The following is a 12,186-nucleotide window of genomic DNA, read 5'->3' as shown; positions in this document are numbered from 1 at the left end:
ATTCACAAAAAATTCTGAGATATAAAACCCGACGAGTTGAATCGAAAGACATAACGTATTTTTAGTTCCGAATAAATATTTTTTAAATATTCGGTTTCATAGCCAAATTTTTAAAAGATCTCAAAAATTATAATCTTTCATTTTAACGATTCTAGAAAAATGGCAGGAATTTTCGAAAAAATGGAGACGAAAAATAGTTCTACAAGCCCAAATCAACAAAATAAACGCTGGGTAATTTTCGAAGATGCTCAAAGTAAAGTCAAAAATTTCATACTGAAGGTGCTACTGAAAAATTGAACGTTTGATAAACTTATCTGAAAATTCACAAAAAAATTCTGAGATATAAATCTCGACGAGTTGAATCGAAAAACAATGTATGTTTAGTACCAGATAAAGATTTTTGAAATATCCAGTTTCAAAGTCAAATCTTTTAAAAAATCTCAAAATTTATAATCTATCTGGAAAAAAAGCAGACATTTTCGAAATATGAAGCCGAAAAACACTTCTAGAAGTTCAAATCAACAAAATAAACACTTTGGCTAATTTTCGAAGGTGCTCAAAGAAAAGTCAAAAATTTCGTACTGATGGTACTACTGAAAAATTAAACTTTTGGAAAACTTACTGAAAATTCACAAAAAATTCTGAGATATAAAACTCGACGAGTTGAATCGAAAAACTTAACGTATTTTTAGTCCTGGTTAAAGATTTTTGAAATATCGGGTTTCAAAGTCAAATTTTTAAAACATTTCAAAAATTATGCTCCTTCATTTTAACGATTTTGGAAAAATGACAGAAATTTTCGAAAAAATGAACTCGAAAAACACCTCTTGACGTTCAAATCAACAACGTAAACACTTTGGGTAATTTTCGAAACTGTTCAAAGGAAAGTCAAAAATTTCATACTGATGGTGCTACTGAAAAATTAAAGTTTTGGCAAACTTACCTGAAAATTCACAAAAAATTCTCAGATGTAAAACTAGACGAGTTGAATCGAAAAATATAACGTATTTTTAGCCCTGGATAAATATTATTGAAATATTCGCTTTCACAGCCAAATTTTTAAAAGATCTCAAAAATTGTAATCTTCCATTTTAATGATTCCGGAAAAATGGTAGGAATTTTCGAAAAAATGAAGACGAAAAATAGTTCTACAAACTCAAATCAACAAAATAAATACTTTGGGTAATTTTCCAAGGTGCTCAAAAAAAAGTCAAAAACTTAATACTGAGATGCTACTTAAAAATTGAACTTTTGGCAAACTTACCAGAAAATTCACAAAAAATTATGAGATATAAATCTCGACTTGCTGAAACGAAAAAGATTTTTTAAATATTCGGTTTCAAAGTGATATTTATAAAACATTTCAAAAATTCTAATCTTTCATTTTAACAATTCTGGAACAATGGCACGAATTTTCGTAAAAATGAAGCCAAAAACACTTCTACAAGTTCAAATCAACAAAATAAACACTTTGAGTAATTTTCGAAGGTGCTCAATGAAAAGTCAAAAATTTCATAGTGTTGGTGCTACTGAAGAATGGAATTTTTGGCAAAATTAGCTGAAAATTCACAAAAAAATTCTGATATACAAATCTCGATTTGCTGAAACGAAAAACATAACGTATTTATAGTCCCGGATAAGGATTTTTTAAATATTCGGTTTCAAAGTGAAATTTTTAAAACATCTCAAAAATTGTAATCTTTCATTTTAACAATTCTGGAACAATGGCACGAATTTTCGAAAAAATGAAGCCGAAAACACCTCTACAAGTTCAAATCAACAAAATAAACACTTTGGGTAATTTTCGAAGATGCTCAAAGAAAGTCAAAATTTGATATTGAGATACTACTAAAAATTGAACTTTTGGCAAACTTACCTGAAAGTTCACAAAAATTCTGAGATATAAAACTTGACAAGTTGAATCGAAAAACTTAACGTATTTTTAGTCCCGGATAAAGATTTTTTAAATATCGGTTTTCAACGTCAAATTTTTAAAACATTTTAAAAAATTGTGCTCGTTTATTTTGACAATTTTGGGAAAAATGGCAGGAATTTTCGAAACAATGAAGACGAAAAATAGTTCTAAAAACTCAAATCAACAAAATAAATACTTTGGGTAATTTTCGAAGGTGCTCAAAGAAAAGTCAAAAATTTTATACCAAGAATTGAACTTTTGGCAAACTTACCTGAAAATTCACAAAAAATTCTGAGATATAAATCTCGACGAGCTGAATCGAAAAATATAACGTGTTTTTAGTCCCAGATAAATATTTTTTAAATATTCCATCTCATAGCCATATTTTTAAAAGATCTTAAAAAATATAATGTTTCATTTTAACGATTCTGGAAAAATGGCAGGAATTTTCGAAAAAATGAAGACGAAAAATAGTTCTACAAGCTCAAATTAACAAAATAAACACCGGGTAATTTTCGAAGATGCTCAAAGTAAAGTCAAAAATTTCATACTGAAGATGCTACTGAAAAATTGAACTTTAGATAAACTTACCTGAAAATTCACAAAAAAATTCTGAGATATAAAACTCGACCAGTTGAGTCGAAAAATTTAAAGAATTTTTAGTCCCGCATAAAGATTCTTTAAATATTCGGTTTCAAAATCAAATTTTTAAAACATTTCAATAATTGTACTCTTTCATTTTAACGATTTTGAAAAAATGGCAGGAATTTAAAAAACATGAAGAAGAAAAATAGTTCTACAAACTCATATCAACAAAATAAATGTTTTGGGTAATTTTCGAAAGTGCTCAATGGAAAGTCAAAAATTTAACACTGAGATGCTACTGAAAAATTTAACTTTTGGCAAACTTACCTGAAAATTCATAAAAAATTCTGAGATATGTATAAAATTCGACGAGTTGAATCGAAAAACTTAACGTATTTTTAGTCCCGGATAAAGATTTTTGAAATATTCGGTTTCAAAGTCAAATTTTTAAAACATTTCAAAAATTGTGCTCTTTCATTTTAACGATTTTGAAAAAATGGCGAGAATTTTCGAAAAAATGACGAAAAATAGTTCTATAAACTCAAATCAACAAAATAAATACTTTGGGTAATTTTCGAAGGTGCTCAAAGAAAAGCCAAAAATTCAGTACTGAGATGCTACTGAAAAATTGAACTTTTGGCAACCTTACCTGAAAACTGACAAAAAATTCTGAGATATAAAACTCGACGAGTTGAATCGAAAAACCTAACGTATTTTTAGTCCCGGATGAAGATTTTTGAAATATTCGGTTTCAAAGTCAAATTTTTAAAACATTTCAAAAATTGTGCTCTTTCATGTTAACGATTTTGTAAAACTGGCAGAAATTTTCTAATAAATAGTTCTACAAACTCAAATCAACAAAATAAATACTTTGGATAATTTTCGAAGGAGCTCAAAGAAAAGTCAAAAATTTAATACTGAGATGCTACAAAAAATTAAACTTTTGGCAAACTTACCTGAAAATTCACAAAAATTCTGAGATATAAAACTCGACGAGTTGATTCGAAAAACTTAACGTATTTTTAGTCCCGGATAAAGATTTTTGAAATATTGGGTTTCAAAGTCATATTTTTAAAACATTTCAAAAATTGTGCTCTTTCATTTAAACGATTTTGGAAAAATGGCAGGAATTTTCGAAAAAATGAAGACGAAAAATAGTTCTACAAACTCAAATCAACAAAATAAATACTTTGGGTAATTTTCGAAGGTGCTCAAAGAAAAGTCAAAAATTTAATACTGAGATACTACTGAAAAATGGAACTTTTGGCAAACTTACCTGAAAATTCACAAAAAATTTTGAGATATAAACCTCGACGAGTTGAATCGAAAAACTTAACGTGTTTTTAGTCCCGATAAAGATTTTTGAAATATTCGGTTTCAAAGTCAAATTTTCAAAACACTTCAAAAATTGTACTTTTTCATTTTGACGATTTTGGAAACATGGCAGGAATTTTCGAAAAAATGGACGAAAAATAGTTCTACAAACTCAAATCAACAAAATAAACACCGGGTAATTTTCGAAGATGCTCAAAGTAAAGTCAAAAATTTCATACTGAAGGTGCTACTGAAAAATTGAACTTTTGATAAACTTACCCGAAAATTCACAAAAAAAATTCTGAGATATAAAACTCGACGAGCTGAATCGAAAAACATAACGTAGTTTTAGTCCCGAATAAAAATTTTTTAAATATTCGGTTTCATAGCCAAATTTTTATAAGATCTCAAAAATTATAATCTTTCATTTTAACGATTCTGGAAAAATGGCAGGAATTTTCGAAAAAATGAGGACGAAAAATAGTTCTACAAGCTCAAATCAACAAAATAAACACTGGGTAATTTTCGAAGATGCTCAAAGTAAAGTCAAAAATTTCATACTGAAAAATTGAACTTCTGATAAACTTGCCTGAAAATTCACGAAAAAATTCTGAGATATAAAACTCGTCAAGCTGAAGCGAAAAACAACGTATTTTTAGTGCCGGATAAAGATTTTTGAAATATCCAGTTTCAAAGTAAAATTTTTAAAAAAATCTCAAAATTTATCATCTATCTGGAAAATTTCAGAAATTTTCGAAATATGAAGCCGAAAAACACGTCTAGAAGTTCAAAGCAACAAAATAAATACTTTGGGTAATTTTCGAAGGTGCTCAAAGAAAAGTCAAAAATTTTATACTGAAAATTGAACTTTTGGCAAACTTACCTGAAAATTCACAAAAATTCTGAGATATAAATCTCGACGAGCTGAATCGAAAAATATAACGTGTTTTTAGTCCCGGATAAATATTTTTTAAATATTCCGTCTCATAGCCAAACTTTTAAGAGATCTTAAAAATTATAATGTTTCATTTTAACGATTCTGGAAAAATGGCAGGAATTTTCGAAAAAATGAAGACGAAAAATAGTTCTACAAGCTCAAATCAACAAAATAAACACTGGGTAATTTTCGAAGATGCTCAAAGAAAAGTCAAAAATTTCATACTGAAGGTGCAACTGAAAAATTGAACTCTTGATAAACTTGCCTGAAAATTCACAAAAAAATTCTGAGATATAATAAAAATTGACGAGCTGAATCGAAAAACAACGTATTTTTAGTGCTGAATAAAGATTTTTGAAAGATCCAGTTTCAAAGTCAAATTTTGAAAAAAATCTCAAAATTTATAATTTATCTGGAAAAATGGCAAACATTTTCGAAATATGAAGCCGAAAAACACTTCTACAAGTTCAAATCATCAAAGTAAACACTTTGGGTATTTTTCGAAGGTGTTCAAAAAAAAGTCAAAAATTTCATACTGATGGCGCTACCGAAAAATTAAACTTTTGGCAAACTTACCTGAAAATTCACAAAAAATTCTGAGATATAATACTCGACGAGCTGAATGGACAAACAATGTATTTTTAGTCTCGGATAAATATTGTTTAAATATTTGGTTTCATAGTCAAATTTTTAAAAGATCTCAAAAACTGTAATTTTTCATTTTAGTGATTCTGGAAAAGTGGCATAAATTTTCGCAAAAGTGAAGCCAAAAACACTTCTAGAAATTCCAATCAACAAAATAAACACTTTGGGCAATTTTCAAAGGTGCTCAAAAAAAAGTAAAAAATTTCATACTGATACTGAAAAATTGAAATTTTGGCAAACTTCATGAAAATTCCCAAAAAAAAAAATGAAACATAAATTTTAACGAGCTGAATCGAAAAACTTAACGTATTTTTAGTCACAGATAAAGATTTTTGAAATATTCGATTTCAAAGTCAAATTTTTAAATCATCTCAAACGTTGTAATCTTCCATTATAACAATTCTGGAAAAATTGGTACGAGTTTTCCAAAAAATGAAGTCGAAAAACACTTCTACAAGTTCAAATCAACAAGCTAAACTCTTTGGGTAATTTTCGAAGGTGCTCAAAAAGGTCAAAAATCTCATACTGAAAAATTGAACTTTTGGCAAACTTACCCGAAAATTCACAAAAAAAAAAGTGAAATATAGATCTCGACTAGCTGAATCAAAAAACAGAACGTATTTTCAGTCCCGGACAAAGATTTTTGAAATATCCGGTTTCAAAGTCAAATTTTTAAAACATCTCAAAAATTGTAATCTTTCATTTTGATGATTCTGGAATGAAAAAAGATAAAAATTTTCAAAAATGGTGATGTTGAAAAATTACTTTTGGTAAACTTAAATACTTAAAAATTCTCAAAAAAATTTATAATACAAACTACGTTGAGCTGAATCGAAAACTAACTATAACATGTGTATGGCGTTTTGAGCCAAAATTTTCGAAATATCTAGTTTCAAAGAAATAAATTTTCGAATAAATGAAACCGAGATCAAAATCAAAAATTTCTTCTGGTAATTAGCGCATTCAGTTTTTTATTTGTATTTGTAAATAACACTAAACAATTTATTGTTTAAATTGTGTAAAAGAAGAATAAAAGTTATGCAAGCAACTAAACACCTGTATAATATTGGTTACATAAAACTCCCCGTAGATGGCGCCGAAACGTCAAACCTGACACTTCTTTTGGCGCGAAAACTTCCAAAACTGAGGTTAACCAACTAACAACAAAACCCAAACCCATTTCTTTTCCAAGACATGGACTTCACAGCAAACCGCCGCCGCCTCAACCAACCCATAATCAACGACTCCTTAAGCGAGCTCTACCGCCACGACCTCAACATGTACGTAGACCCCCCTTCCCAATCCATCTCCTTAAGCGAATTCGAAGACATAGCCCTCCAACGTGTCCAGCTATTCCGAATCATAGAACAAGCGTCATTGAAAGGCCACAAATTGTACACCGACGACTGGAAAGAGTGCATTAAAGGAGACTTAAGTAAAGCCACGTTGAAAAGCTTCATTCGGTTAATGCAGCCGTACAATGGTCAAACCGAAGCCGACCATCAAGCACGTCGCATTGACCACATATCCCACTTCATCCTCCGAGTGGCTTACTGTCGCTCTGAAGAACTCAGGCGGTGGTTTTTAAGCAGAGAACTCGAATGGTTTCGACTGAAGTTCAGCGAGAAAAGTGCTGAAAGCATTAGGAGTTTCCTGGAGTTGTATAAATTGTCGTATACGCCGATTTCGGATGAGGAGAAAATGGAGCTCCGGGAGGAGCTCACGCAATCAACGAGCGGGATATTCGTGTTTGATACGACTGCGTTTTATAAAGTACCGTTCACGGAAGTCTGCCCCTTAGTCAAAAATAGGAGGGTTTTGTTAAAAGGGGGATACGCCTATGTGCCTTCGTACGAATTAGTGGTCCCCATTTTGTCGAAATTTCGGGCCGATTTAAGCGCTGCTTTAACAGTAAGTATTTTAAGAATGTATTCGTTGTTATTTTAACAAAGACAGTTTTATAATCGCCGCCTCCCTCTATTTGACGACGACCGCATCAACCCCCTTCTCACCAACCTCCATCGCGTCCACACAGGCAACAACTACGTGGTTCGCGAAAACACAGACAGTGTGGACCCCGCCAATTTGGACGCTTATTCCAAAAAACACTTCCCGTTGTGTATGAGGCACATGCATGATGTTCTGAGGGCGGAGCACCACCATAAGCACCAAGCCCGACTTACTTATGGTCTCTTTTTGAAAGGGATTGGTTTGTTGTATGAGGATGCTGTCAGGTTTTGGCGGGACGAGTTCACGAAGAAGATGGATTCGGGAAAATTTGAGAAAAGTTATTTGTATAATATTAAACATCAGTATGGGAAGGTGGGGCGTATGTTGAATTATACTCCCTATAGTTGTATGAAGATTATTTTGACTAATGTGGGGCCTGGGGAGCATCACGGGTGTCCGTTTAGGAACTGGGATCCTAATTTTATTAAGCAGAAGTTGGTGGAAGGTGGAATTAGCAACGAGAGTAAGTGTTTAAATGTTTAAATTTCGGCGGGAATGAGTGACGTTGTTTCAGATGCCAATGAGATTAAGGAGTTGGCGAGTGGGGGGCATTGTCAAGTCGCTTGTGGTAAATATTTTGAATATAGTCATGGGAAGGCAGCAGCGAATGGGATTAATCACCCCAATCAGTACTTTGAGGAGAGCGTGAATCTGGAGAAGGGAAATGCTGAAAGTAAAAAATAATCAAGAGTTGTTAGTTTATAAGTGAGTAGGCAACCAGCAATACGGAAGTGTTAATGATTTGTACTGCACATATTTTGTTTATTGTTTGATATAAATAAAACTGCACATGTAGATATGGAATTTTTCTTTTTGTGAACCCATTCCCTCTTGAGTCCCTTGTAATATCATCCCTAGTTTTACCGGCAGCACCAACTGTCTTAACTCTCTAAAACTAGTGTAATGTGTGTTGCCTAAATCTAAATTTACACAAAAATATTAAATTATTCTCTATCGTTGATATTGGCACGTTTAAAATTAATAAATCATTATAAAACACAAACGACTTAATTTATACGTCACTTATGACTCCTAAAAACACCATATTTTTCGACCATTTTTTCTCCCTTCTTTAACACTAAAAAAAAAATTGGTCTAAAGAGTCGGAAACTTGACGACTCTGCATGCCTATTGTGTTTTTTTTTTCTCATTACATTTTTATAGTGGGAATTTAAAAAAAAATTGCGATGACGTCATCAACATTTTTGCAAGGACACGTATATCAGTAGGGATAGATGTAGTGTAATACTAAGAATAAGATTATTGTATTCCCAAATTTTCGGGAAAATGAATTGGGTCGTTTTGAATATTGATTTGTAATAATCAATAAAATAACGAAACAATTTACTCACGTATACGGCGCCGGCATGTACTAGGAGAGGCAACTGAAAATGGTTTATGTATAAGCATTCTTTATTTAAGACGACAAGCGTAACATAGCATACGTGAGAGTCAAACAGAGAAACTGTAAACAAAACCGATGGTCGTCTAGAGATTTTTATTGCTTCGACTTCCGCTTATTATATAAAACAAAAACTTTTGACGGTGGAATTCACAATTGGTTGATTATAAACATGTCTATACTACATTCGCGGAACCTAGTCAGCGCACAAAACAAATGCACGTCTGTAATGTTAAAGTAAATATAAATAAGCCTGCTACCCTTATGTTTCAACCGAGTTTTTACTTTACAAAATTTTGTGTCTACCAAATTGGGTTGGTCCAATGTAATACTAATAATAAGTGTTGCCTTTAATTTAATCAATAAAATAAATTGACTTCATTAATTTTTTTGAGCCGCCTCTTAAGCAAATCTAAAAAAAATATGAATGGAATGATAAATTACAAGTACAAACTCATCATATTTTTTGCATTTTAGGTAGGATTTATTCAGCAAAATTTTGGGGTGACGTCATCAATTTTTTTAGGGGGATGAACAAATACATTTTGAACAAAAGTTTACCATGCTTATGATAACTTTAAAATATTTCCAAGATTTCAAAGCATTCGGTTTTGTAATTCCTGAATAAATCGATAAAATAAATTCACGCATTCATTAATTTTTTTGAGTCAGCCTGTATATGCAAACCCAAAAATATGAATGGAATGATAAATCACAAGAAGAGACTCATCATATTTTCTACATTTTAGATAGGATTTATTCAGCAAAATTTTGGGGTGACGTCATACATGTTTTTGGGGGGACGACCAAATACATTTTGATCAAAAATTTACCATGCTTATATAATTTTAAAACATCTTCAAGATTTCAAAGCATTCGGTTTTGTAGTCCCTGAGTAAATCAGTAAAATAAATTTTCCGCATTCATTAATTTTTTTGTGTCACCCTGTATACGCAAATCCAAAAAATATGAATGGAGTGATATATCACAAGTATAGACGCATCATATTTTGTACATTTTAAATAGGATTTATTCGGCAAACTTTTGAGCTGACGTCATCAAGTTTTTGGAGGGGATAACCAAATATATTTTGACTAAAGATTTATGATACTCTTTAGAGCCTTAAAACATCTGCAATATTTCAAAACATTCGGGTTAGCAGATTCAAAATTAAATTGCAAAATGTTGTTTTATAATTTTGATTTTTTTCCAAAAATCTATACGTTTCGGGTAAAAGCTCAATTCGGAGTCGTAAACTACATGTGTAGGACATGATATTCCTAATATAACTACAAAATTTCACAACAATCGGTCCAGTACTTTCGGAGATTATCTGTCTAATAAAAATCCGGGACGGCAGACAGACGGAAATGGGAGACCTATTTCTTCGTCTTCTAGGGGTCATGAAAGATCGAGAAAACGTAAAAGTAGAGAGTTGGCCGACGGACTCGATTACAATACTTCCTTTGCTTACGCTCGGGAAGTAATTAAATTTTTTTATTCTGAAAAGATTCTATTTTATGCTATATTTCTTCAAATAATAACGACAAAAAGAGTTTTAATTTACACTATTATACTCGGTACAAGCGGTTCCAAAATTCTTTAATTATTTTTTTTTTATATTTTCCCGCCAATTTAATTCTGAATTTAAATTTTACTGGATTTATAGGAAGTGAGTTATACTTAGCAAATATATTCTCAGGATATCGAATTTGTGGTTATTTTTGCTATATCTCTTCAAATAATGGAGAAAATAACGAGTTTTTATTCACAAAATTACACTCGGCCAAATCATTTTTCGATTCAGCTCGTCGAGATCTATCTCCCAGATTTTTTTGGAGATTTTGGGCAACTTTGCCGAAAGCGCAATTTATCAGAACTATATGTAATTTTTGACTTTTCCTTGAATACCATCGAAAATTACCAAAAAATTCCTAATACTGATTTTGACCTTCAGAAGTTTTTAACAAATTTATTCTAAGAAATTGCACTCATATATCAAAAAAAAAACGAATTTAAATCCGAATATTTCGAAAACCGGTCATCGTATCTAGTTTGAATTATTACCACTGATAGAATTATCGTTCCCACACAAACGCAATTTTTTTCATAATTTTTGGTCATCCAGTTTTTCCAGAATCGCACTAAATAGGTCCCTAATAAAAATACCACGATTATTAGGTAATTTTCGATTATTCAATTTCAATTTTGGTTCGGTACCATCAACCCGCTATATTTTTCAGTTCAGCTGGTGAAAATCTATCTCCTAGAATTTTTTGTTGTTTTTTAGGCAACTTCACCAAAACCTCAATTCTTCAAACCTGAAAATTTTTACCTTTCTCCAGATATCCTCTAAAATTACTAAAAATATTTCAAATGCTGATTTCGACCTCCGCAAGTTTTTGACGGATTGATTTCTGCGAAAATTCCAGCCATTTTCCCAAAATCGCTAAAATAGAAAGTAACAAATTTTAAGATATTTAAAAAAATTGACTTTAAACCCAAATATTTCTCAAACTAATGCTGGAATCAAGTTTGAATTTTTTTTTCCCAATATCGACTGTATGCAAACACGATTTTTTTTATAATTTTTGGCCACCTAGTTTTTCCGGAATTGTCGTAAATAAGTCCTTAATAAAAATGAGACGATTATTCCGGGATTTTTTATTATAGTTTTCAATTTTTGTATTTTTTCATTCAATTATTGAAATTTTCGATTTTTCCCTGAATACCGTCGAAAATTACCAAAAAAGTAAAAAAAAATCTATGCTGTATTCGACCTCGAGAAATTTTTAACGATTTAATTTCTACGAAAATTGCAGCCATTTTTTCAAAATCGCCAAATTAGAGACGACAAATTTTGAGAAATTAAAAAAAAATTGACTTTAATTCCGAATATTTCCAAAACCAATGATCGGATCGAGTTTGGACTATTTTCACTGATAGACTTATCGTTCCTACGTAAACACGTTGTTTTCATTATTTTTGACTACCAGGTTTTTCCAGAATCGCCCTAAATTAGTCTTTAATAAAAGTGGCAGGATTATTGGGGAATGTTCGATGATAGTCCTCAAACTTGGTTCGGGACTATCAAGACACTTACTATATTTTTCGATTCAGCTAGTAGAAATCTCTATCCCAAAAGTTTTTGTGGATTTTTAGGCAACTTTACCAAAACTCAATTTTTCAGTTTTTCAATACATGAAATTTTTTACTTTTCCCTGGATAACGACGAAAATTGAAAAATGGAAACGTTGAAAAATTAGACTATGAAAAAATCGGAAAAGCCACAAAATTGAAAAATACAAAAAGTGAAAATCAAAAAAACAGAAATTGAAAGTTTGACAAATCGAGAAATCGCAAACTCAAAAAATTGAG

At 31.1% G+C, this 12,186-nt stretch overlaps 1 protein-coding gene across 1 annotated transcript; it reads left to right on the top strand.

The window, feature by feature from the left end:
- The first annotated feature begins 6,518 nt into the window (after positions 1-6,518).
- Prim2 (DNA primase subunit 2) lies at positions 6,519-8,203 on the top strand. Its single transcript, XM_064061957.1, has 3 exons — positions 6,519-7,307; positions 7,353-7,869; positions 7,921-8,203. The coding sequence occupies exons 1-3, from the start codon at positions 6,591-6,593 to the stop codon at positions 8,088-8,090; spliced, it is 1,404 nt and encodes a 467-aa protein (XP_063918027.1). The 5' UTR covers positions 6,519-6,590; the 3' UTR covers positions 8,091-8,203.
- Positions 8,204-12,186: the final 3,983 nt, after the last annotated feature.

Source organism: Zophobas morio, unplaced genomic scaffold (assembly GCF_036711695.1).
Source record: "Zophobas morio isolate AGI-343-1 ecotype UQ-CSIRO unplaced genomic scaffold, CSIRO_AGI_Zmor_V1 ptg000022l, whole genome shotgun sequence".
Lineage (NCBI taxonomy): Eukaryota > Metazoa > Arthropoda > Insecta > Coleoptera > Tenebrionidae > Zophobas > Zophobas morio.
The sequence above is the reverse complement of the archived record's forward strand: the minus strand, read 5'-3'. Positions and strand labels throughout refer to the sequence as shown.

What these genes read in the sequence shown, in the direction of transcription:
- Prim2 (XM_064061957.1), top strand. Translation starts at nt 6,591, where the DNA reads ATGGACTTCACAGCAAACCGCCGCCGCCTCAACCAACCCATAATCAAC. An exon ending in ATTTAAGCGCTGCTTTAACA is followed by an intron (nt 7,308 to 7,352) that starts GTAAGTATTTTA and finishes TAACAAAGACAG; the next exon opens with TTTTATAATCGCCGCCTCCC. An exon ending in AGGTGGAATTAGCAACGAGA is followed by an intron (nt 7,870 to 7,920) that starts GTAAGTGTTTAA and finishes ACGTTGTTTCAG; the next exon opens with ATGCCAATGAGATTAAGGAG.